The following is a 27680-nucleotide window of genomic DNA, read 5'->3' as shown; positions in this document are numbered from 1 at the left end:
TGGTAGAGAATAAATGTCTTGTCCTATGCAACACCCTCTTACCCAGGATTGCAAAGTAATGCACCTTATCTGTAATTTAATGAGCCTGTATACTGTGATGTTTGAATTGCCTCCTTTTGGGGGGAGGGGGGGAAAATACAGTTTTAAAAACAGATACCTGGAGATGCAGCCACACCAAAATGTTTTTTGAAAACAGCTGTGTGGGCTGCTCCATCTCAGTACTTATCTACTATCTTGTTTTGTGTGTTTGTTGTCAAAGAAAACATGAAAGAATAGGTACCTGTGACACTGCAGATGTTCAGTACCACTGACCACCTCTGCTTTTGTCATCTTGAAATTCCTTATTTTAAATGTTTCTTATATTGGCTGACAACTTGGATTCTCATTTTTTTTCCTGCGTACTGAAAGTCACTGGAGGAGATGGGCTGTGATTCATGCCATAATCGAGAGCATTCATTGAGCTGCACACTAAAATGTTTTGGCATGTCAAATAATGTATCAGAAGCCCAGAAACTTTGTGAACTATCCCCTGCCTGTGATACAAGCACAGATGTAGAATGACTTAAAGAGAAGGGATGGTGTGGGGAAAAATTGGTGTTTTAAAACAGCATGGGATTTACATGTTGTATGAATTATTAAGCCTATCTGGAAACTAGTTTTTAACATATCACCTGTGTTTTGTTTAGAGAGCAGGCATTTTCTGCCCTTGTTTCAGTAGCCTTGTTTTCAGATGGATGTCTTGTTCCCTCCTTCAAGTACACTGTACTAGGAAACAGTCTCTGATTTCAGGCAAGATAGGTTGAATGCTCATCATGTGATCCAAATTTTGTTTCTGGGAATAGAAAATAAAAATTGTACCCAACAGTGTCTCTCTCTTCTTAGTCTCAAAAGACATCTTCTAATATTAGAGATCAGAGATTCAGTCATTCAGTAGATTTGTAGACTCTGGGAAGCCTAATTTTAATAGCTGTACATGAAGTATAACAATACTGTTCTGCTATCCTGTTCCCCAGTTTACTATTTCTCTCTTCTGTGTCTGTTGTTTTAATGAATTAATAGACTTCAGAAGGATGAGTCTGGTGTCTTTTGTCAGTGCTAAATTCATAGATTTACGTAATGGAGAGTATTAGTTCTCTTAGGAAAGAGCTACTGTACGTAGGCTTGAGGACCAAATTCATACATCCAGGACAAATATAAGGGTAATATGTGGGAGACTGAAAAAAGGAAACAAGAATTCTGAACATGCCTCTCTGCAAGTACAATAATACAAGAATGTGCAACAGCAGAATAATGTATGACATTGCAGAGCTGTGGCCTGGGGTTTTGTGGCTGTACTGGTGGGAGAAGAGTTGTTTGGCACATGAGTATAGTGCTTGATTCCTTCCAGAAGTCACTTGTGCAGCAGAGTTCCTTTGAGTACTTGAGGTTTGAGTCTTTGTAGGATTCTAGATTGTTACAGGAGAAAGGAAGAAATGTGTGGATTAAGCCTTGCATGAGCCAATTTAACTTATCACTTTCTGATGTAAGTTGAGGGCAGGTAAAATGTGACAAACCATACAATGTATGTGACCTGGGCTAGATAGTAGTTTCTGAAAATCAATGATGTGTTTGTTCAATGCTTTAAATACAGATTTAAAAAAAAAAAAAAGGAAAAAAGAATGTTTCTGATTCTCTGAGCATCAGTGCTGTTCAGGGACAAGGTGTCTTTGTACAAAGGCCAGCGTTGTGGAAGTAGCAGCTTTTGTAAGGGCACAGGAGGAAGCATCAAAACCTGAATGACTCATCTTTCAGTGTTGTATCAACTGTGATAGATTTGAAGTAATTGAAGGCCTTTGGGGAAGAAAAAAACCACACACCACAGGAACTGCCTGTTTTGGTAGTGCTCTCTTAGGTTGTGATGAAGCCTTCCTCCCTCTTTGTCCTTGCAATATTGGATAATACACGTTTCCAACAGATGGCTCTTAAAAATTACTTCAGCTATTCCTGCTTCTCCTCTCCTAATTTTCAGATCTTTTCCATGTGAGTACTGAAAAGCTTTTGCTAGAAACATAGTTCCTAAGTGTCATGGCTGAATCTCTGTAGACAAAATACTGATAAACAGGCAATGGTATACAGATTTTGTGGTGGACAGCCAGTGTCTGTGGCGCCTGTAATACACTAGGGAAATCTGCAGGGCATGGACTACAGTAGAGCTGCTATATAATTGGAGGGGTTGTGTCTTGGTCTTCATTTGTTGGTGGGTGTGTTTATTTCTTGATGCTTTAGAACATTAGTGAAACTAGAATTATTACTTGATTGCCTTTTTGTGTCAACTGCATCTGTTCCAACTTAATGCCATGGCCTATGACTGTAGATATGTAAAAGTTGCCAGATAAACAGAATTGAACAATGTTGGTCACATTTCAAGCAAACTTCTTTGAAGGAATGTTCTGTTGATCACCTCAGCTTTAGCAACAAATGTCTGGCATGTTAATTCTGAAATTCGTTGTAGCCAAAGTATGTCAATGTTAACTTAAATAACCAACTGGCTTTGGAGGTGGCTTTGAGAGACCTTTGCTGCCTTAATGTTGTTATTATTATTTTATGGCAGTCAGTAATTGTGCATGAATTTGTATTTAGGAGTAGAAAGTATTTATCTGCCTGGTACATTCCAGATGGATCATACCGTAATCCTTGTGTGCAGCCCACATGAGATTGGCAGAGTGTCAGCGTGAGAAAGGGGCAGAGAGAGTGAAAAAGAGATTTGTGAAGGTCTGAGTGATTTAATCTAGGATTCCAAATCAGCTTAATCCTTCAAGTACTCACTACATCAGGTCCATATGTGAAAATGAATGAATGCTGAGATTTTTTTTTTTTTTTTTTTTTTTTAAACGAGGTGAATGGATGCTTTTTATAGTGTGGTGTTTTGTGGATGTATTTCACTGTGAGCACAGAAACATACTGCAGCTCATCCTCTAGTGAAAACAAAACTATGCTTTGTTTGATTTTTATTTTGGTAACCGCAAGGCATCCAATAGTTCAGGCACAAAGGGCTTTGGCCTTCAAGTCAGTGGCTAAAAGCCAGAAAGATGGAGAAGTTGCTTCTCATCCCTGCCCCTAAATCACAACATATAGTCTTGGTTTTTTGATTTATCGCTTTCATTTAGAAACTGAAAATAAAAGAGTAATAGAGCTCAGTTTGGTTTTTAACATGTTGGTAAAAGTTTAACCCATATTTTGTTACTATAAGCAACCAGAGCAATCATGGTGTCTTATGCTAATGTTCAGCTGTATCAGGTGCATAAGCTTTAGTTTACCTATTGAAAGCTTGACAGTTCTACAGTTTGGGTGTTTTCACTGGTGATTGAAACTGTAATACAATTTCTGTGCTTGTTTATGCATATATTTATTAAAGATGAAAGTCAATTCGATCTGTAAACATACTGTCTGTTACAATGTAGCTCTTGTCTGGTTTCACCTTGTTCGCAGAAAACCAAATTAGCGCCTTCTGAAAATACACATATGTGGTTAATTACAGCTGGTGGAAATAAGTTGGTGACAGGCTCTTCTCCCAGCCACTCAGGATGATTTCTGACAGGGGTTGGTTTTTTTTAAGCTGTTTCTAGTTGGGGTTCTGGAATTAATGAAGTGCAGCGAACTTCCTCATTAGCAGCTACTGCAGATACAGGATGTAGAAAAGCCTGCCTTTTTTATATCCTTTTCCTTCTTGGCAAAGAAAGTATGAAGCCAGTTGTTAGGTTTTTTTCATTTATAATAAAAAGTAAAAGCTTTATGACTATGCACTAAATGGTGGATGTCTTTGTATGATTTTTGTTTCCTAAAATTCATGAATTCCACAGTGTCTTACAGACAATGGACAGAGTACTGGTTTCTGTATTTCAAAGTGCCATGTGAACGGGATTGTAGCAGTGGGTAAATGTGTACTTAAAGTCATCTATTTGTGTTAATGTTTTTCCTTTTTTTTTTTTTTTTTTTTTTTTTACCCGCAGAATCAGAATAATGATTTAAATATTATATCAAGTTCTGGAATGCAACAAAATGCAAATCCTCCAAAGCCAGAAAGCACAGAGCCTTCGGAACAGAAAACTTCATTACAAGTGCAGGAGCAGGTATGTGCCATCCAACTGTAAAAAGGTGCTTCTTTTTTTTAATTTAGTAGTTTGTTTTGGTATCAAAATATGTATTTCTTGGCATGCTTGCAGTGTTGTCTGCTGAGTGTATTATCACCTTGAATAAACTAATGTGTTTGGAGACTTTTAGTATCCTGACTTCTGTCTTTGAGCTAGCATTTAAAAATACAAGATTCTGTCCACATTACTGTGAATATCCGAGTATGTTTAAATGGGCTAACTTGGATTCTGGAAGAAGTCAGTCCATGGTAATGTGAAGGATCACTTGCAGTGCCCCGAGGCAAGAAAAAATTCTCTCTGCCATATTATTGAACTGAACATGGCATCAGTTGCAGTCTTTCACACATGAACTTAAGCCCTGTTTTCTCACATCTGAGATTTTTACTTAAGGTTTGTCTCTACTGCCTTCAAAGCTGCAGTCCTGTTAAATTAACAGTGAATTGTTAACCAAGAAATAGCTTCAGTCACGGCAGCACCGAATTCTCATTGGTGTAACTGCAAGTGTTTTTATCTGTCTTCTCCCACACTTCTGCAGCTTGCATTGAACCTCTGCTTGTATGACTTCTATGTTTGGTAATGGGATCAGTTGGCTTGGTTGATTCCTTCACACTTAGATTGTGGAAAAAGTGTGTGTTGCTTTGCTTTGGAGTTTTTTGTTTTGTTAGTGGCAGGGGAATAGTGTTGTTTGGAGGGTTTTTTCCCATGTTAAGAACTTTCTGACAGTATATTCCTTCCTCTGCACGAAGAGAAATACTGGGGGGGGGAAGGGGAGCAGGGAATAAAAAATTGAGTGTTGTTTGGGAGGGATGTTGCTCAAATTGTAGTAAAACAGGTGTTGAGATCTGTTTCAGGTGTTAGATAAAACATGTTGAATCAGCATGTGTCCAAATATCTATAAATTCTAAAGCTTGGTGTTACTACTGTAATTAAAGTTTAAACCACAGTAAAAATGCTAGTGAAAAAACCTCTGCTTCATGTAGATGTTGTTTATCAACCATGGGAAACTTGTTACAAAATACTCTTATCATTGCTGGAGTGGCTGCAGTAGTTCAGTATCTGGCTCCATTTTCTAGTACGCATTTCTGCACAGGGAAGCTGTAGCTTCATACAAGAATTCTTAGAGATAAATTTAGGAAAAAAAAAATAACTTATGCAATAACCAAATTCCCTGTAACACCCGAGTATCTTGGCCCTGCCTACAGTGACACCCAGTGGGCACGGACAGGTCAGTAGTGGTTCTCAGCAAATACTCGTCTTTGGTAAGCTGCAAGGCCTGCCATAGTTTACTGTTGTGTTTCTAATGCAATGACACAAAAGTGTCTGAAAAAATGCCCTATGAAAATGTGTGTAACTTCACATTTAGTACTTGTAAACTTGTCTTTTGTGGTAGTAATAATTTCTAGCACGGGTTATAGTGAGGGTATGGGTGGCAGGAATCTGTTTTAGGGAATGGGGTAGTAACAGTTAACGGATTAAAATGCAGGGTGGGGAGATTGCTGGGATTATTTGCTGTCACAGTCCCCTCTACTCCCTCAGCAGCACCTCTGCTCTTGGGTCAGTGTAAGCGAGAGCCTGAGCTCTGGCAGCTAGCTCAGCTTGCTGCACGCCTGCTCTGGACACCTGCACCAGGGTCACCTGAGGCTTTGCTTTAAAAGATATTTTCTTTTGGGTCACTCCATGTAGTCAGAAAGCAATCGGCTGAAGTGCCTCATCTGACAGCACATGGAGTTGCAGACCAGAAATCAAATAACTAGTAAAGGGAAAACTGGAAAGATAAGATTCTAATAAATTGCTCTCAGGTAGTTAAAAGGGAAATAGTAAATTTATAGAACAGGTAAAATGGAATATTTTTAATTCTGTTGACCTATTTAAAATAATAGCTGCAGAGATATTGGTAAAATTTAGTTGGTAACAGAACTGATAACTTTTTAAATCTAGTTAACTGGGTTCAAATAAACATGTTTGATCTTAATCACGTTTTTAATAACATGGACAACTGGAGGACTACTGTTACAGGACAACTGTAAAAATACATATTTCATCTAATTGAAACAGGTGACCAGTGAAATGAAAAAATAGTGTTCATAGATAAGTACTGTGAGATTCCCAAACCCCCCCCCAAAATGTCTCACTTGCATGTTAAATGACTAACTTCATCTCATGCTAAAGATATCACAGATCTGGAAATAAAAAATAAATGTCTCTTCTGTGATAATCTGAAGTTGAAGGTTTTTATCTTGGCAGTTTAAAATGAAAATTGGTTGTATCATGAGATGTTTTTGTGCCAGCCATCAGCAAAACTGAAATGGAACATCATGAAGTGCCAGCTTTGACTGTTAATTTGAGTTTCAATGTATCTGAAATGATTTCTGGAGAAGCCCTCTGAGCAGCGCTCTGTTCCTATCAAGTAAACTGATTGTGTTGCCTTTTTGCAGCCCTTGCTGAAAGGGTCTTCATAACACACTGAGCTGATGATACAATCAAAGTATACCTCAGATAAAGATGAGGCAGGCAAAAGATGTATTTTATACTTCAGGCTGGAAATCAACTTCACATTTGAGACTGTATCCCCATAAGGGGTTAGTCTGACTTGGATCAGAGCATGATAGACATTTCTGTTTATTACTTGACTCTTGTAATGTATCTTGTAATAAAGGAAAGATAGTCGATTTATCATACTGAAGTGAAAAGCTCAGTTTGAAATGAGATGGAATAGTGATTTTTTTTTTTTCTCTTAATGGGATCTTTACAGTTGAAGGGCAGGCCTCCAGAACAGTAAGATCAGTGGAAAAAAGTAAGAGCAACTTTCTAGGAAGAATCCTAACATCATTAACAAGGATTATAAACTGCAGAATGTCTCAGCTGCAAAATGAAGTTGGCCTGACTTTAGGCTAGCTAAAAAGGAGTAATAGCAATGACAGTATAGATTAGTAACCTGAGCAGAAGTCAATGTGCTTTCAAGCTCAAGGTTTTTTTGTTAAGCTACTTGCATGCAACCTGTACTGCCATACCTTCACTGCTCTTATCTAGTAAAATTAGAGCTAGCATAGCAATGTCATGGTGCAGTAGTTGTCATTGTAAAATAGCATCTTTGTTTAGACATACCATCAGAATGCCCTGGAATTGTGCTGCAGGCCATTCAGTCTTCTGAACAGAATGTTATATTATAGTCCAGCTGTTTTACATAACTTCTGGTCCTGTGGAACCTTTTAAAAAAGAAAAGGAAAAAATAAAGGAAAATTTTGAGATGAAGGGTGTTAATAGCTGTTTCTTTTCTCTTTAGTGAAACACATGTTAAAATATTCTCAGCAAAATATTAAGAAGATGATATCCTTAAAATAAGATTTACTTTTTTTTAACAATGTCAGTGGTGTAGGCTAGATGTATATTTTTGGGAGATACTAAAGGACTGTTAGATGTTACAATGTGTGTATATAAACGAACTTTTCAAGGAGACACATAGACGTGTTCAGGTCAATACACATACTTTTACCTCGTGCAACATCTATTGCCTTGTTAAGGAAAATGGTGAGAACTGTCTAGGTGTGTATTGCTAGATGAGCTGTGTGCCTTCAGGTTTCTCTGTTCCTTTGCTATCTTTTAGGCCATTCAGTTATTTCCAACTCTATAAATTCTATCTGGATTTTGTTCAACACATATGATGTTCTTCCCCACTGCCCCCCAAGGGCCTGTGTAGTTAAGGCTGATCGAAGATGGTGGGTGCCATCTTAATGACAGAATCCGTAGCCTTCCCCCTTCTTTACCTCTATTGCACAATGCATCCATAGAGGGCTGTAGAGAAAAACCTTACATAGACAGGATGTTCCTTGTAAATGAAATGGATTTCAAAATCCATGTAAATAGAGCACACTTGGTAGCCAAACTGTATTTTAAATGCATTTGACCTACTTGTCTTTCATAGTTTTATTGAAATTGTGACAGTGGGAGATGCACAGTGGTATGTATGTTTCTAAACTGAAAACTTGCTTTTCTCTTTCTAGCCAAGGCAAAAGCATCTGACTTTGGAGGAACTGTTTGGAACCTCTGTATCAAAGGAACAGCCTGTAGCTCCGTATCCCAATCCCGAGAGAATGGAGAAGTTGCAGACTGATGCCTCTGCCAGAGAGCAGCACAATTTGCTCTTGCCTTTTTCCTTTGACCAGTCGACAGTAATACAACAATCACTAGGGAAATCTGAAAGTCAAAACATTAAAACCAGTGCCAATCCTTTGAATCGGCAAGAATGTTTAACACCTGTGCTAATACCTCCAGCTTCAGTTTCCCAGCCTGATGTAAAAAATGTTTCAAGCTATTCAGTTCGTTTAAGCCCTATTCTTAATTCAGCCTCAACAATGGAAGCTGCCCCTGCTCAGATGCTTCCTGGCCTCAAACAAAACAACAGTATAATGCAAGTTATGCAGCAAGCTGCCAAGCAGATATCCCCACTAGTGAATCAGCCACCATCTGAAGTGAACCACGCTCCACAAAATCTAATGGCTGGCCAAAGTCACCTTACAGCACCCTTGACATCAGCAAATACAGGAACTGTCTCAAATACATCCCATACAAGTGTTGATCTTCTCCAGAAACTCAGGTTGACCCCACAGCATGACCAAACGCAACAGCAGTCTCTCACTAAGACTTCCTTAACACCAAACATCTCTGCCTCGGTTGGCCAACTTGCAACACCAGAAAGCTTCAAAGAATCTCACAGTAAGCCATCAACCTTGAACAGCAAGATAGCCTCTCCCCTTCAGGTATTCTGTGGGCTTTTATATCCATAAAGCTTTAGACTGTTCTTAGGCTAAGTGTATTTTTTTCCTTGGAAAATGTGCTGTTATATATTAACCTTTTAAAAATAATTAAGGACTTCTGCTGTGGGATATTGATTGAATTGCTAACTCGGAAATCCAATTCCATTAGTTTTAGATCATAAGCATCTGCTATCAGTGACAGACCTGCCTGTAGAGGAGGAAGCTTTTCAAGCTGGTGCTGTTAGGGGATGACTAAGTCCTAAAGAATTCATCTGTAATTGTGCCAGAAAAATGCTGCTAAAAACTGATGATCAGAGAAAGGACAGAAGTTTACAGACTGATCAGTGTTAGGAGAGTTGATGCTGTGGATGTCTGGCCTGTACCTTTTTTTGAAGGTACAAATTAACAATTTCCTGTTTCTGGGTATTTTGCTTTGGATGTTTTGTACTCCTCAATTTTTACCCCCTTCTGCTGGGGATACCTGTGGGCTGCATTGAGATACTGTTAGTTATTTAGTAAAATAGATCGTAAACCAATGTATTTTGTCTTAATTGATAACCTTGGTTTACTTTATCCTAGTATCACTTTATTTCTTGGAGGAGAATCTATTGTCTATGCCTTAATATCAGCCAAAGCAATAAATTTGTTTTGAGAGACTAAGTGAAAATGTCTCTGCTAGTCTGTAACGTTAATGCCTGTGGCTTTGTGTTATAAATTATTTCCTATCAGTTAGTGTTGCTGTGCTGAGTGATTGGCTACCTCAGTAGTACGGACATTAAAGAGTTTGGGTTATTGGATTTATTTTTTTCTCCAAAGGGAGTAACTTTCTGTAGTGCTTTGTTGCGTTAATGTTTTATTGATGTTCATAGAGTCTAAGCCAGTGTTTGATCATGTCTTCTTGCATCTTGCAGTGATAATGCAAGAATAAAACACACCAGACAAAACTACTTACAGCTATATCTGCATGAATTTCCTTGGGTTTATCATTACCCAGTGCTTGCTTTGGTTTTAACAAGATCTTTGGTAGCCATGTGTGGCTCAGCTGCTGCTGTTTGCTATTAATACGGTGATGACTTCCTCATAACAGAGAGGCAATTAAAAGCTCAGCTCTTCAGCCTGTAACTTGTCCTAAGCAGCATTTTAGAATACCTTGTATTTAAAATTGTTGCTTTTCTGTCCTCAGAAAAGGGGGAGTGATCACTGTCCTAATGTTTAGGAAATGCGTGTGTGTTTATTGTGCTTTCTAATTACCTTATTTCTAATCTGCTGTTCCTGACATTTTTCAAGGTAGCTGTTACTGGTAGGTGCCAGGATTATTTTACTAGAGATCACCTTTTTGAGATGTCTGAACGATTTTGCAGAGGGAGTACAAATTGCAGAAGTATAAACTGAGCAGCTCTCTAGTATTGAAGAACTGTACGTTCTAAGCAGTATTTTTCTTTTGTGTAGTACTAAACCTTGGTACAGATTTGACTGAAGATTGTGACATCTTTGAGCATTTAGAAAAATTAGCTGAGTTTATCCATAACTGCCCTTGACTGTGATTATTCAACATCTGCTGGATAGCCTTGAAATTAGTGCTTTGTATGCTAGTCCTACACCCTTGTTTTCCTTCCACCGTGTCCACTGTGTGCACGTATTTTCATTAAACTAAATTCTTCATAGTCCAAATATACTCTCGAACTAGCAAGGCTTCGTAACTCTTCTTAACTCTTAAGACTTTAAGAATTTGATCTTGTGCTTGTTACCACTTCATAAAGCTAACTTTATCCTTGTCATTAAGGCCTATCAATTCCCTGAGTGTTTTTCATTGCTGTTCAAGTAAGCCAAGAACTGTCTGTTGCAAAGGGGTTTTTCCAGTTCTGTGTTGCCAAGAGGTATTCCATATGGCTATAACAAGTCCTTTGAAGAATGCCACAGAAATTAAAAGTACCTGAGCTACGTGACTTCTATTGTGTTTTCTAGTATTCTGTAATATTTGAATCTTATTGTATTATAGTCTTGAAATCTGACTGGCGAAATATCTGGATGCTGTTTGCAAAGCTATAAGTACTTCTAGCAAAAATCTAGCAGAAAACAGCATTTAATTTTTTGTAGAGATGATTAAACTCATTGAAAAACTATACTGAATTAAACCTTCCTGGCAATTTACCAAGCTGGTTACAAGGTACTCAACTCTTTACTTTTTAGCATCTGTTTTGTTCCCAGTTTCAGTGTTTTAATGTTTATTTTTTTTAACTGTAGTGGCGTTTCTTCAGAAGCATTTTCTTGCGGGTTTACAGGTTTGCTGTAATATTGAAAGTATAAAATATAAATTCAAATATTTTCATCTTTTTCCAACTTCCCATTGATTGTATCAGTTCTACAAAATGGAACGAATTTCATTTATTGTCTGAAATTTGCATTTTTGTGCTTTCATAAAACTAGAGAACCACCCCTGGAAATAGAGCTGTGGACGCTAACCTGTCAATTATGCTTTCTTTTCATCTTAGCCTGTACAACAAAGCAAGGAATCAGAAATATTTCCACAGCCGAAGACTTTGTCTAAAGCAAGTCAAGTAAGTGAATAAATACTCTTGCTAATGGTTTGTTGGTTTTCTTAAATTAAAAAAAAAAGGGGGGAGTTGTGAAACTGGTAAGCAGTTGGTATCTCAAATAGTCATTGGCCTCTGATCATGTTTAAAGTGCTGTTATGCAGCAGCAAGCTGCCGTCCTGAAGCAAAGGGGAATTTCTGTAGACTGCTGTGAACGAGTACATTTGTTTGTACAGTACCTCTTATTGTTGCTGCTAATGCGGAAATTACAATTCATTTTTTATCTGAGTCTTGCATTGAGTTTGCAATACTCGGGTCAGGTTAGCTTGCACCATCTGAACTGGTTTTATTACAGTACTAATGCAGTAGGGTCTGTTAGCCTTAGCCCGATCTTAAGCGCCCCAGAGGCATAACATGCAATCCCTGCCTTACTGTGTCTTTCGGTTTTCCTGAGAGAGCTTGTGTTTTATGAAAAAGATACCAAGCCAAAAAAAAAAGGGGAAGACAAGAATAACAAGTAATTTTTCAGCGCAAAATTTTCTAACAGCAAGTTTTAGTGATCCAAATACAGATTTAGCATTATTAGAACTGCCTTATTAACTGCAGTTATTAGAACAGTTCAAAAATAGCTGGTAATAGTCAAGTCTTCAAGAATTGTTTTTAATTATCTTTTAATTATGTATTCATTTCAGGATACCATCTGTAACTTAATTCTGCTTTTCCTTTACCCATCCCCTCCTTTTTCAAATCTGTTAAATTGCCTCATTCTTGTCCAACTTGCCTTACGTAAACCCAGTTTTAGTGGGTGCCCAGATCTGATTTTGAAGGCAGTAAAAATGGTCCTGCTTAAAGACAAGCTATACAGTCTGTTTGTGACACAGTAATTACCTAAATAAAAGCATTTTATGTGAATTTTTGAATTTCAAGAAAGGTGCATGTTGTATGGTAAACTGCATTTGTGGGTTTAAACACGATGTCTTCAGCTGAAATCCTACACTGTAAGTCTTCACAGTTTTGACTATAACAAAATCAATTTGGTAATCCTGCTGTTGTTGCTGTTGTTACATACACATTAACTTTAGATGGCTTTGATCTTTTTTCCTCTGAAGCTTTTTGATTATCCAAGGGAAACTCTTTTCTGTATTAAACATCTTTATGTATCACATTCAGTCTTGATTTCTTTTGAGTGAATAATAATTGCAGTTATGAGGAGATGTTATAGTTGCTCAAAGCTACTGTTTATTCATGCCCACTTTATGCAAATGTTATATTTCCTATACATTTGCAATTGATGTTTAAAAGGAGATGTGGTAAGGGCACTGTGTGGATATCTGTAATGAAATGCACACAAACCAGTGGAAGAATGAGGAGGGAAGATGGTCCTCAGAAAATTCATGTTCCTCCTCCCCACATGGGAAAATGTACTTAGAATGAGAATATTTTGGTGTACTCCAGATGACTTCATCAATCATTTTAAGTGTCTTTGAGATACTTTACTTCAGTTTATAAGTTTATCTGTTTGAGACTATAGAAGAGGACATATGGGAAGCGGGAGTAGACTTTCTGTAAACTCCTAAGAGAAATAATAACCTGCAAAACAACCACAGGCTCCTTTGATTTTTGAGGTGAAAAGCTCATCTTCTATTTGGTGTGTTCATGTTTCAAAATTCCGGGGAGGTAGTAACCACATGAGGAGGAAGGAATCTGCATACAAGAATATTAAAGACTTGTTACCTTCTTCAGCTTTTAAAATGAGAATTACTAGTGATAGTAATCTTCATAGGTAGCTATTTCTTCATTAAGAGCAGCTATTCTGTAATATCTGACTGAATAATAGTGGCTACAATGTTTCCTGTGTGCTTTTCTCTCCACCCTATGTAGCTGCATTCATTCATGCTGGACACAGTCCTTATTAATTTTCTGTTCTTTTACAGGTTGCACCTCCACAGTTTGTTACAGCCACAACTACAGTAACGCCTTCAGTCCTCTTGTCTCCTAGTGTTTTTCAGCAATCAGCTACAAAACCTACTGAAGTGGAGAATAAAGCCAATTCTTCTTCGCCTTTAACACTTGGAACAACAGACACTCAGACTATACCTCCTACTGTTCTCAGTAGGTCTCAGCTTCAGGAAGCACTGATACATCTAATAAAGGTCCTGTCTTTATAGAGCTCAATTTCTGAGAGATGGGGTTCTGAGTGCAGTAGCCAGTCCTGAGAAGTTCTGTACTCCTGATACCTCCTTTTGCCCTGAAACATCACTGAAGTCGTTCCTTTCTGTGGGAAGGGGTATATTACTCCTCACTGTACACATAGTATAGCACAGCTTGCTCTTCCTGGTGGTAAGATAGAAGACTTGAGAGGAAAGGGCTGTAGATCAGATGTGTCCTTTCCCATCCATATGAATTTATGGACAAGTGAGGAAAAAGTTGCACTAGCAGAAACCCTGGTGTGGAGTTGGGGGGTTGGTTTTGTTGTCTTTGTAAGTGTTCCTGCTTTCCCAAGGAAGGCTTTCCTGCTTCCAGTTCCCTAGATCTGTTCCTCATCTTTTGTGTGTGTCTTTTGAAATGGAAATTTCAGAGGTCTAGTTCTGTTTCTAGGGACTCAAAAGTTCAGGTGAGTTAGATCTGTAACGTTGTGACTAGCCATGTATTGAGATCATTCTGACCTGTGGTGTCATGGTGAAGTTGCCGTGAATGATAAACTTTAACTCAGGATTTAACTTTTAACTTTGTTAACTGGGGATTCTCTTGCCCCCTCCATGCTGATGTTAGAGCTTACACCCAAAACCCAAGTCTAAAAATAGCAAAGAGTATCTTCCCAGCAATAAAGTTGTTGAGACCAAAAAGGGCCACTACCAGATCCCATCATTACCTTGGCTGTTTTGCTTGTGTGTTCCTTTTGCATAACCTTTTGGTGTATTGGTGTGTATGGGGGGGTTTTTTATCTCTTCAAAGACTTCAGCTAGCTTACTTCTAAGTCTTACAGGTGAGCTCAACTGCCAGGAATCATCTTCTCATTAGAGACACAGCACACTGATTCTCACCCAGTGGTCTGAAGAACATCACTGGTGACTTGAGAGCTAATTGGAATATTTGTCTCCAGTCTTCTCTCTATTTATAGAGATAGTTGGATGAAGACCAGAATAGGTGTACCCTGCAGCATGGGAGTGCTTACACAGAGCTCCAAGCAGGATACTAGTTTTGCTGTGCAGATCTTCTGAAAGGAGTATTACATCGTCAGGCTAGCTGATTAAATACTAGTTTTGTAAATTTGTCATTTGAAATATCATTACGTATTGTCTATAGCTTAATCTAATTCACTTCGCAGTCATGCTTTGACATGAGAATTCTTGGATAACACACTAATCCCTTTCAGGCTGGTCTGATAACAGAAATAACATTACTTGTGACACTCAGGCAGACTTTATTTGGGAGCCTGTACACAGAATGGAATTTCCTGTGTCTCAGACTAAGGCTTGGACTCTGGAAGGAAATGAAATTACATGGCCAAGGCTGACCTAGTGACCCCTGGTTTGCTTGGGCGAGCATCCAGTGTGCTTGGTGATCTCTTTAGCTGTCTTACCACCTTCGTGGTTTAAAGTCTTTATGTTGTCCAAAGAGCACTGCCTTTTGTACAAGTATGCAGCTAGTTCCCTTATCTCTCAGATAGCACTACAAAGAATCCTTATGCACTACTTAAATGGCATTAAGTTAAACTTTCTTTGCACCTTTTTACTAATGCTTCTAATGTGTTGGTTTTTTCCTGCAGAATGATTCCCGTTTTCTCAGCACTATACATGAAGTCTACTTGCAAGTCCTAACCAAGAATACGGACAACATTAAGCTATAATCGAAGCTAAATCTACTTAAAATATATCAATTTTAGAAACTATTATGCCTCATCTATAAAACTAATATTTTTGTAAAAGAATATTTAGTTTTCAACGTCTTGAATTTGAACCTGTTAGGAAAGACTATTCCTTAAATACTTAGGAAAATAATGTTCTCAGAAGTGATGGAGGTTTTCACTGTGATTGTTACCAGCAAACCTTTTTGTTTTCTTTATTTTATTTTTTCTTAACTGGGGAGGGGACTTAAGTTGCGTTTGAGCTCTTATTAGCATTAAGTGAATGTGCAAATGTTTGCTCTGGCTTTCTTTCCTAGCTGTATTCACTGTCCAAGGATTACAGACTCAATTCTGTTTAAACCAGCAAGCAGTACAGTACACTACACCACACCACACCGGAACAAAATTCAGTTGTGGGAACCTAGTTGCAGTTTGAAGGACTGAGGAAAAGCAGAGCAAAATGCCTTGGGATGAAGTTGGCAGGTGTGGGAAAGGACTGGATCTGGAAGGCAGGCCTTTGGAGCTAAATCTTTAATGAAAGGCTTAAAAATGTGATTTGCTCAATACATTGACAGTCTCTAGCTAATGCGCATAAATCCGTCGTTTAAATATTCCATTAATCTTATTTGCTTCTGCGTTGCTGACATTAAACAGATACCCAAATGAGTGAGGCCACGTTCTTTAAAAAGGCAAAACTTGAAATACACAAAATCTTCAGTGATTGTATCGGTTTGGGTTTTTTTAAGCAACGGAGCAGTTCTATTGCGAGTTGAAGTTCTCTTGTTTTACAGTTATAGTTAGGAGAGCACCACTGGAAGACCCTCTTCCTGTTTAGCAGTGTTTGATACAATCAAAATACTTTGTTTCCCTTTTAGCTTAAGGATGGACCATGTCATAGTTGGCTTTCATTCCTCAGTTGTGTTGGAACTGCAGTATTGAAACTATGCAGATGAGGAACAAATGTATGCTTTTCTTCTGTTGCCTTCTCCCAGATTGTTAGTGTACACCTCATAGCCTGAAGTTTCTCTAATTAAAATGTTACTGCTTCATATATGTGATTTAGTAATTCCCTATTCACTAATACATGAATTTAACTGCATACTTTCCCACTTGAAATCAGAAAATTCCTAATGATAGTTTCTTATGCTGCTGTGTTGGTTTACTCATGGCCTCTATTTATTTCTTGAAGGCATGCAAAGGTAATTAATAAGACTTCAGCAATAGTAGTTGTAAAGAATGCTTTTTCCAGTAGAAAAGTTTTGGTTTATTGAGATAAACTCACTACAGATAATCTGTAGTGAGTTATAATGCACTGCTTCTTTCTTCTCCCCCAAGCACTATTGAAATATCAAGAAAAAGATTGTTTGGCTCCTTACAACATATATGTGTGTGTATATATCCTAAGGATTAGTTAATGTTGACATAGTCAAGGTGCATGGTCATTTCATTGGAAGCTAGTAATTGAGCTTTAATTGTGACTCATTCACATATCTGTATGTTTTAGATACAACAAATATTTACATTTTTATGTATTTGATCTATTTTAGTTTTTTTCATAGCTTTTTAGTGGAAAATATATTTTGTTTAGCACTACCTGCCTTCTGAAAAGCTCTTCTCAGCCTCTGAGTTCAGTGTTTCCAGTTAAAATATGTAGTATTTTGTTAAGAAAATGTGCAAGATTCAGGGAAATATGCTAATGTCATGCACATTCATCAAGAATTATATTGACTTTAATGGTAGCATTTCAATTCAGCAATATAAACTCTGCCTTGGGAAGGAACATAGGAGCTTCCTACGTAAATTCTAGAGTTATAATACTGCGTATGCACATAAACAGTGAGCCTCAAATGAGATCTGAGATCTAAATTAATTTGTTTTGTTGGGCTTTTTAGGAAGAGTTTCGCTAAAAGGGACACACCAATGAGCAGTTCCTCTGAACAAAAATGGATAGCCTAAACCAAATAGGGAGTTGCTTTTTTATCTGGGTTTAGCAAAGATGAAGTCCATAACTCTCACTTCTTATGGGCAGCTTCCAGTTTCTTCAGAGGAAGATTTGATGAAAGATTGTAAGAATAGACATACTGGAAGCTGATAGTGCATATTTGTACTGTTTGCTAAATGCAGTCATATCCAAAGATCTATAGAAATGATAGGAAGGAGTTGTATTTTGAGTTCTTCAGTCAAGTACAGTTGACAAAAGTAGTACTGTGTGGAGTAGCAGTGCTGTTAACAGAAGTTTGACTCCACTTTGAATATCCTTAACTTGTTTCCAGCTGTCCACAAGCCCCCACAAGCAGTTGGCAGATCCTTACTTTGCTTTGTAATCTACTGTTAGCAATACATATTTGGTTTACTTCCCTCCTCTTCAGCTTTCAAAATGAATTAGAAGAGAAACAGTTGAAATCACAGTCATGAGGCATTTTTTACAACAAACCTCTTCATCTCAAACACCTGCACATGTTTGTTCTAACCTCTCAATGTGTAGCCAGCAGGCACCAGAACCAACCAAGGTGCTACCCAGTACTCTGCAGAGATCGATGGCAAGCGCCAGGGCAGTGGGTTTAACAGATAAACCCCTTTAAAAGTTGCATTGTAAAACACAAGCTCAGCTACACTGTAAAATTTGAATGTATTTTTTTAAATGTGGACTGTTGTTTAACTTTTTTTTCCTGATTATTTTAACTTTTTGCATAAATCTAAAAGTACAGCTTGTTGAAGTGCTTGATTCATGTTATCCACACGGAGGGATAACAGTGTGTAGCAAGTTGTTGCTATGGGTCATCACAGGAAATAACTGTGACCATTTTCAAGCTGGGGTTTTTGGGGGTGTTTTTTTGTTTGGGTCGGGTGAAACGACTGTCTTAATGGGATTTTACCTGTTTGTTCTGAGAATTAAATGATTATTAGTTTAGCTTATACTCCCCAAAGTCATTGTATTATCTAAGCTTGTGTTTTGTCTCTAGCATTGTAACTAGGAAGCAAAAATTTAAAAAGGCTCAAACCTAATAAAATACAAGTTTCTAAAACCTACAGCTGCTGAATTGTTCAGGAAAAATCAAAATTCTCTGTTTTGTAGTTAGACTTTATCTGCTGTTCTTTAATAATGCAAAGTTTATATGAAAGGTGCCTAACAGCCATTACTTTAGAAGCAGTTTATCTTTCCAGATTAAACAAGATTTGCAGAATGTTTGAATAAAGTTAAAAATATTTAAGTGATTCACCTTGACTTCATTTAAAATGTTTAATTCTGTGTATAAAGACTCAATATTTAAACACTGCTGGATAGATCTCTTTTTTGCTTGCATTTCTAATTGCTTCCTTTTGGTATGTTTCTGAAACCCATTATGTCACATGTAGTCACTGATAGAATTTCGGCAATGTTGAAAACAAACTTTAATTTGGGACTTCTTGGTTTTTTACAACTGTTCTAAACAAATCAGCCTCCTTTTTGCCAGGTATTTGGGTTGCTTTGTACAGCGTATGTTAACAGGAGGAATGTGTGCAATATGTATCACCTCGGTTTTGTCTGGCAATGTTACAAAAATGTTAAGATGCAATATCTTCCTTTCACTTCAAGTTGGAAAAGTTGCAGTATCTCTGATTTGGTGGTGTATTTATTTTTAATCTATTCAGTGTATGGGCATATGGTTAGTTAGGGGATTTATGTACATTATGTGCTTTTAGTATAAATTTCTGAGTTTTATCACTTTTGCGGATGCACCAGTTGTACCCATTTGCATGTTCCTTTAATCTGAAGATCATGGGGAAGGGGGGCTTCAGGAAAGATTTCTGGAAACCGGAACAAGAATGATATTGAGTCAATAAATGTAGATACTGCATCATTAACGTTTTTGGTATGGATTTTATAGCACCTATGTATGTTTGCAGTTATTAAGTTATTGCATAAATGTTTAAGAATGAGCATTTTTTCATCCAAAATTTTGTATGTTTGCAAATATATTTTTGTAATAAAACTTCAAAACAAATGTTTCAGCACCTCCTAAAATCTTCCAATGTTGCCTTTTATTTCTAGACTTCTAGTAGCCTGCTAGAAGGGTAAGTTGAGATGATCTTTAGGGTTAATATATTCCAAAGAAACTCAAACTCCTTACTTCATACTGGGGGCAGAATGAAATTGCATTTGTTCACTAAAGAAAATGCAGCATCCCTGCTTGAAGGACAGTTGAGAAACAGCATCAGTCATTTGTAACAGCCTCTGGCTATCCACTGTATTGCTGTAACTAGGCTCGCATTTGGAGTTTGATAAACAGACCGATTTCCTTTATGTTTAGAAATATAGCTGCACGTTCACTGCCATAAGCTGTAACTGGGTTTAGTGCCTTTCCTTAGCGCTTTGATTTTATTTTTTTGGTATTCTTTCTTACCCATCTAGACATGGCATATGATACTCAATGAAGTGTTGGTCTTTGATCATAGATTTGGTAATTGCAGTTGTCCTCTTGCCACGTCTGGCTGGTATCATACAACTGATTGATCCAAATTTCACAAAGTAAAATAGGGAAGCTGCTGAGGAGGAAAACCATAGCAGAAGTTCTCTTGGAATAGATCTTGAAATTAAACAAATCCTTATGCCAATGTCCCTTAGTCTTAGGTAGATTCTTATTCCCATCTTAAGTAGATTCTTATTCCCTTTCTAACTACCCAGAAGAGTTGGAGATTGCAAGGCATGCCATGTGTTAGGACAGACCACTGAAGAATGGTATTTGCTGATCTGATTAATATTGAACTGGCTCCTGTACTATATAAAAAAGCAGATTCTTCTAATAGAAGATGAACATGCAAAACAGGTACAGAAGTCATGGATTTACTATGAGATAATTGAGAAAAAGTGGAAACACCTAAGGCCTACAGTCTAGCTGCTAATTCAGATGTGTTTGGAAAATACTTGAAGTATTTTTGTCATTGTTGATGCCATTAACCTTTTTGTCTTCTCTGAACCCAGGTATTCCTGGTTCCTGTTATTCCTCTGAAGTGCTCCTCTTCAGTGTGGAAATAATGCTTTTGACTTACTGTGTGTAGCTGCAGATACACATAGGCACTGTACAAAAAAATTTATGCAGACCAAAATCTTTCTGGCCTTTTCTCTCTTGCTATTGTCTGTGCTACAGTCATGTTTTCTGAGAGTGCATGAGAGCATAAAGTCAATTCCTACTATGATGGTGATACAGTACTAAATGGAATCAAAGAGTAAGCATTAGGCTTCCTAAAACTCATCCACTAAAACAAATTTTATTTGCAGGCTTGCAGAAAGAAATAACACAACTTGCTTTTAAACAACATTGTAGCTCATGTTTATGAGCCAAATCAGTGGAAGACAGTGGATTCATGTATCTGGTAAGGACTCAACTGTACTTCTCTGTGTACGAGATATTGGGGGGGGGGGCTAACATTAGGATAGAGGATAAGAAACCTGTCATTCATACAACTCTTCTTCGTTTATGAACAGGATGCAGTCAAATCACTAAATACAATCTAGTATAGCTGAGGTAAATTTCTCTAAGTTTAGTGACCTAAACTGAAACTCAAAAAATTTGAAATTCTAATGTATGTTAAGCAATTTTGAAAGTTATTTTCAGTGCCTAATAGTGGAATTCCAAGTGTGAGTCAGCTTTTTTTCTTTTATCAGATTTTATGACTGAGGGATTTACTTTTCAACAGAGCTAATAATTTAGGAGAGTTAAGCTTTGGTGATAGAACTGTAACTGAAATATGGTTGTTAACCGTGAAGCTCATCCTCGTCAGTTAGGCAACAATTTTTCACTTCCTCTTAGAATCCTTCTTCATGTGTGACTCCTAATTAGGTTCAAAAAGCGTTGGAAAAAGAGGGCAGTGAAGAGAGAATATTTTTATCAGTTGCTGCATTTTCTGAGAGAGCACTTGCAAGCAAATGAAAGGGAAAGGATCAATAAATAAAAGGTTCCTTAGAAGTGAACAAGGGAAGGAATAGCAAAAGAGTGTAAGTAAATGTGAAAAGGAATATTACAGGCAAGTGTGGTCTCTGAAGGTATTTCCTGAAGCACCTAAGAATTCGAGTTACAGTTTTGTTCTTGTACAGCTGTGTGTTGCTTTCTGGTATTCCAGAAGCTGAAATGTGGTTTGCCTGTAAGAATCCAGAGTATTTCAGGGTGTGTTCAAAACCAGCCTGGTTATATATTATTCCTTTGCTCTAATTCTTGAGGTAGCAATACCTACTTTGCCAGGCCTGCTGTGGGGCTTTTTAACCTCCAGCTATGAAGCAGCATAATGGAGTTGGCTGATTCACAGTGGTACCTAATTTTTCTCTTTACTTTATGGCTTCCTATTACAGCTGAAAATATGCTACACAGAACAAGGCTGCTCATACCTAGTTGCCCTTTATCTTTCATTTTAAATAGACCTTTAAAAATACTTCCACCATAATCCATTCTTTAAAATTTAAGAAGCTCCATTTTACAAAATAAACCTTGGGAAACATAATCACAGAAGAATAAGGGGTTTTTTTATATGCTGGCTGAAACTAAAGTCTTTGCCCTTCGGCCTTACTTGAAAGCATGCAGGTACGTGATGTAAATGCACAAGTTGTGTTTCTTTTCTCCTCATAAATAAGTCAAGAAGCTCTAAGAGTATCTACAGAGCAAAGATCTCCCAGCCTGTCTTCTGTATGCAAAGCTCTATGTGGTTTTAATTTAGAGAGCATATGGCTTGCACATCCTGCTTTGCTTCTTGTAGTTCGTAAGAGGGATGGTAAAGGCTTAGCAGGTTATCCATCTGACTTTCTTGTGTAGACTTGAGATTTATGGATAATGTTAAATGCCTTCTCTAGTTTACTTTGTAAGTATCAAATAAATTAGTTTCTGCTCTCAGGACAGAGTTCTCCCATGTAACAAAATAGCTACGAAGGAAGCTTCCGCTGTCTTCAACTTAACACAGGAATTGAGATACAAGGGTGAAAGTAAAACCTACAGGGTTTGCATGTGTGCAGAATCTGGTGTGGTTTACAGCAAGTCCTGCTTCTGGTGTAATCTTTGAGACAGAGGGCATGGGGCACCTATTGTGAGGAGAGATCTCAATTTTCAGTGCTTGAATACGAAAATCCTGCCACAACAGGAGCCCTTAAAGAAAACCCAAAGGCTTTGTTAGGAACATGTGCAGTACTTTTAACAAGGGGTTGAAAATAAACATAAATTAATATTCTCCAGATATGAGGGAGAATGTCTGAAGAAAACTGTTAATGTAACAGACACATGTGCAAGTAATGTAGGTTGCATACTATGTAGTGGCTGAGCCCGGGCCCATGATGTAGCTCCATCTGTAGCTTCATTTTAGATAAGAGACAGACTGATGTTACTACTAAACCTGTACTTGTTCCCATGCAATAAGTATCTTTATTTCTTGGAATTTTTGATGCTATGTTGCACAGAAATTTGAGGGTTTTGTTGTTTCTGTGGGTTTGTTGATTGGTTGGTTTTGTTTGGTTTTTTTTTTACTCTAAATTTATTAGCAGCTGAATAATGTTATTACTGAAGACCAGCGGAACAATCTGCTCTATGTATAACTGAAGCCGCTGTGATTTTGCACATGTGGAGGGCTGTGCTGGTGATGCATAATGGTCTGTATCGTTAGAGAATGCTTTGGCATAAATCCATCTCATCCACTCTTGAACAGTTCCCTTCTTGAAGGGCTTCTAATGCAGCTGTTCTTTCAAAGAGCAAAAATAGCCTGTTGTATTGCAGAGGACAAGCTGAAGAAAATTTCTTGCCATTTCTTTCTTTCCATACATATTACAGCACAAATCCTGCTTTATTGGGTCATTATAGGCGTCTCTCCTACCTTCTTTCTAAATGTACACAACCTATGAAAGCGTTGCTATTTGAGAGATTTCTCAGCATAAGTTACTGATTATAACTTTATTCTTTTACCAAATTCAATTACTTGAATACTGATACTCATTTAAACAGAGTCTAAAGTGATTAATAACTCCTCATCTTGTCTGAAGAATAAGTATTATGGAAGGTGAGCTATTGAGAATCAAATAGAGAAAGCAAATGTGATGAAGGGACTGTGGAACACCGATGTATTCAGTAGGTCTTTCAAGCAGAGATGCAGACAAATGCCTTAAACTTCTACTACATAAATATTTCATATTTATGTTAATAAATAATATGAAGAAATTGCATCAAGTGAAAGTTCAGTTTGTAAATTTACAAAAATTTTGTAAATAACATTAATATTAGCAATTAAACTAATCCAAATACCCTCAAATATTGCTCTATTAGCATTACAAACTTTGATTTAAATCTTCATAGAATGGTTTGGCTTGGAAGGGACCTTAAAGATCATTATAACCTTGTTGCATTTTTAGCAGAAATATACTTCCCTAAATATCAGCAAAGAGCAGAGCAATTACCAAAACCAGCACCAGTGAATTCCTTTTAACTGTGTAAAACATGCAATGATTTGGGTTTTCTCTAAGCTGTGTGTTAGAGATAAAAAAAGTCTCTTTGTTTAAAACTGGTCTCATCATTTGGCCTATTTGGTTTAATCTGAACATTCTTCATGTATCATAAAATTGCCATAATATTTTGGAAACTGCAAATTTTGGTTTGTTTTCCTGTCTTTTTACTAAATGACGTCTTATTTAGAGGCAATATAAAAATTACTATGATTTTAAAATTATTTTTATCGGCTGTTTGGCTGCCTGTAGCTCAAAAATAGTCTGTTCTGTTATGAAGCTTTCCATAAACATTTTTCTTTTTGAAGATTACTTTGTCAGCTGTATCTGAGGAGAAGGTTATAGTTGAGTTGAACTATTAATATAGTCTGGATTTATGTATCTTTTTCTTATATCTTGCTCTCATGGACTTCAAAGGTGAATTGATTTCCCTGTCTGGATATTTCTGGGTCAGGTGCTGCATAAGAACCTTGCATTTTCCAGGTTGCTGGTTATAGCTGTTGGTAGCCTGTGTAGCAGAGACAGCTGCTGTTCTATGGAAACTAAAGGATGTTTAAAGTGGTTTTCATGCTCCAGTGGGAACTGCAGAGCTGATCATTATTTCACAGCCTGCTGAATATTCTTTTCACAGGGTGTTTACTTGGGTGTGCACTTGTGCTTAACTAAAACCACTTGCTGTCACTAATGAAAAAACAGAATTTATTTTGAGCCAGATGTGACACTATGGACTGAATCTCTGGAAAAGTTGCAGCACAAGATTTGTTCTGAGGATTTGCTGCATTGCCATAAATCAGACTATAATGACTGGAATTCCACCGTATAACTTGTCATTCTTTTAACATACCCTGCAAATGAAATGAAACCCTGTACACTACATGAGATGTTCAGGACTAGCATCCATGCCAGCAATGATTGGCAAATTGCAGTTCAGTTTAGAATCCATACAGTGCTTAAAGTGCAACTGCACAACCCATTGGTCTCCTCCCATGCCTCCAGTCATTTTCTTCACTCACTGTTGTTTGGATTTTGTAGGTGATGAGCTTCGTAACCATTCAGTGTTCTTACTAGACTTTGATTTTGGAATTCCTTTTGAGAACAGTTTTTAAGGCAAAATTGGGCACATAGCTGAAGAGCCTGAATGTCAGCAGTGCAGAGCACATAGAGCTCCTGCTCGGGTAAACAGGGTTGCCTGTACTTACATCAGCAATGCATTTTTGCAGTGTCTCAGCAAATGACAGCCATAGCTCAGCTTCTGTGCTTCTGCTGCACATAATGCTCTGGCTGTGAAATGTGTGGAGGAGGGGATGGAAAAATCCCATTGTCCTCTGTATGTATTTAAGGAGCTGTCCAGTCTAGTAGTCAGTAGTGAAGCTAACGAGATGTGATTGTATAGACTGAAGCAAGACCTGTCCATACATTTGCATCCTTGTTCTAATAATTTCATATGTGGTTTCAGAGGCAAGTGCCAAGAATGCAGAAGAAATGTTGACTCTTGTACCCAATGTATACCATGACTTTAGCTATTGCTTTACAGTCCATCACACTTGGTCAAAGCTGCAGAAATAACATGCTACTTCAGTAGATCAAAGCGGAGGCGCTGACACAAGGTGGAATTTCATCCTGTGTATGCTTGAGCTGCTGTTTTAATAACACAATACCATAAATAAGCACTCAGTGATGCAGCATGAGGATTCAGGGAAAGGAGGGTGAGTTGCAGGCAGTAATCTCCCAATGACATTATCTAAGCTAAGTCTATCTTAAAGTCTTTCTGCCATCCAGATAACAATAGAGGAAACAAAGTAAGTTGTGAGCCATAGTAATACTGGTCTTATCCAGATCATCCACTTTATTTTCTTACAGGAGGGAAAAAAGAAAGCACCATATGTCCAGCCTGTGAAGGGGGTTGCTAAGATTGTTATTGCTACAGTACATCTGGGAGACTGTTAGGGAGCCATCCTTACAATGGAGATTCAAGAGCACATCTTCACTTTAACCGCAGAGACTTGATCACAGGCATTACTCTTCAGACAGAGAACTAAATCAGCCTGGACCAATAAAACCAAAATTGAGGCTATGATCTACTCGATGTATATTTAAAAGAACTGTGAGGAAAAACAAAGGACATTGACTAAGGAGCAGGGAGTGACTGAACTCTATTTTAGTTGACTGTTATCTCACTTTGCCACTACAAATGATGTACACAGAGAGAAACAGTAACAGCCTGGCAATGCTTACATCTTAATCGCACTGTATGTAGAAGAAACATGGGAAAATTAATCTATTAGAAGCAAAAATATGGTGTAGAAATTACTTGGTTATACTCATGATAGCTGCTTCCATTATGATTTTTTTTTTTTTTTTTACTGTTTATACTTATACTACAGGCCATCCAGAAAGATGAAGTACCTATAGCTCTAATTTAAGCTTTTTTTTTTTTCCTGATGCAAATGTGTTTTGGAAGTTTTTGGAAACTTACTGTCTGTAGCTGAAATTGGAAGTGTGTACAGCCATATTTTCTTAATGTATCTGCAGTAAACACTATAGCCATTATTTCACTTTTGCTTAGCCTCGTTTAGAGAATTTACTTTATGCTCTTCTAAACCACAGATTGACCAAGTTATCCTGCCTAACCTTGCTCAACTGACATGGTTATTCATGTCACTGGGGTGATGGTTGAGCCAAATGTCAACATCTGCCTAAAGAACAGTGTTTAAATGGCAGAGCTGATAGAAAATTTGCCGTTCACTTCCCTAGCACAGCCAATATTTTAACAACTGCTCTTGATCAGTGAGCATGGAACAGAGCTCATGCTAATAAAGGCTGCTGCACTAGTAGCGTAGTTCTGTGGCTTCACCTACATCAGCAGGTAGGAGATTCCAGTATAGCAGGTCTACAGAGCATATGAGGCAGTGCTGAAGACTCAAAATATGCACTATGTTTGTGTGTTTGAATTCTGCTCCAGACTCACTCTTGTCTGTCCTGTTGGACTGAATTAATGGCTGGGGCATATTAGCTGCTTTCTCAGCCTGAATCTTCTGTTTCATATTTATTTGGAAGGAATCCAGTTCACAAGCTCTGAAACTGCTCAGCAGGGCAAGGCAAACCTCAGTAAGCAGGGATGATCAGGAGATTTATTCCAGGACAGTGCTTCTGGCTCAAGCTACTTTACATTTACCTTCTGACCATACGGCTGCAGACAGAACCAAAGGTGGTGTTGCCTTGAGAAAGATCAAAAGGTAGTGGAAAAGGTGCAAGGAAGGACAAGGAGAAGAGGGAAAAATGTGTAACTTACTTGGAGAGGTTGGCAATCCTCACTCTACAAGATTAGAATTATTTTAGGCATATTTGAGGCTATGGCACAGCCAGATCCCTAGCAAGGTATCTGCTATAGCATATAGGTCTATAGCATAGAGCATACAAAGTTCAGTTTAGGATTTTTTAATGGGAACTTAAGGTTTGAATCTACTTTTACTTCTCCAGTAGTTAAGGTAGGTTTTATAGTTGAAAATCTGAAAAGGAGGAGCCCTAAATTAGTAATTCTCTTGTAGATTCTACTTGTAACTCTTGAGATCCTTCATAGTCCCCCACTGACCATATTCCTTTGGGTACCATGGCTCTGGGAGGACAAAAGAAGTCCATGTGCTGTTGAACTGAAGTGGATTTCAAGAGGAATATTGTGGGGAAAGTGCTGCTAAGAAGGCTGTTAATTGCTGCTCCCATGCGTGGCAGTCCTTTTTCTGTGTTTCCTCAGCCAGGTTTCTACACCTACTAGCTAATTTCTAGTTATCAAGTATTTCATTTCCAAGGGGCCATTGCTCTGCTGTTGGAAGCTCTTGGTATTATAGGCCATGTCTGCAGAGTTCCTAAATTTAAACCAAGGCTTATGCGATTCTCATCAGGCTCTTCCGTATCCCAATTTTATTGTCTGCATCCCTTCAAAGTGTATTACTGGAATGAAAGCAT

General features: G+C 37.8%; 1 protein-coding gene across 6 annotated transcripts in view; it reads left to right on the top strand.

The window, feature by feature from the left end:
• The window catches only part of DCP1A (decapping mRNA 1A), a 37570-nt gene extending 18383 nt beyond the window's left edge, over positions 1-19187 (top strand). For 4 of the 6 annotated variants that reach the window (XM_030501218.1, XM_030501221.1, XM_030501220.1 and 1 more), the window contains 5 exons: positions 3990-4109; positions 8132-8887; positions 11377-11442; positions 13353-13571; positions 15188-19187. In XM_030501218.1, the coding sequence (XP_030357078.1) occupies positions 3990-4109; positions 8132-8887; positions 11377-11442; positions 13353-13571; positions 15188-15268 (1242 nt within the window). In that variant the 3' untranslated portion in view covers positions 15269-19187. Of the gene's footprint in view, positions 1-3989; positions 4110-8131; positions 8888-11376; positions 11443-13352; positions 13572-15187 lie in introns of those variants that run through there. The other 2 variants (XM_030501219.1, XM_030501223.1) reach the window with 2 other exon arrangements.
• Positions 19188-27680: the final 8493 nt, after the last annotated feature.

Source organism: Strigops habroptila, chromosome 11 (genome assembly GCF_004027225.2).
Source record: "Strigops habroptila isolate Jane chromosome 11, bStrHab1.2.pri, whole genome shotgun sequence".
NCBI classification, from domain to species: Eukaryota; Metazoa; Chordata; class Aves; order Psittaciformes; family Psittacidae; genus Strigops; species Strigops habroptila.
The sequence above is the reverse complement of the archived record's forward strand: the minus strand, read 5'-3'. Positions and strand labels throughout refer to the sequence as shown.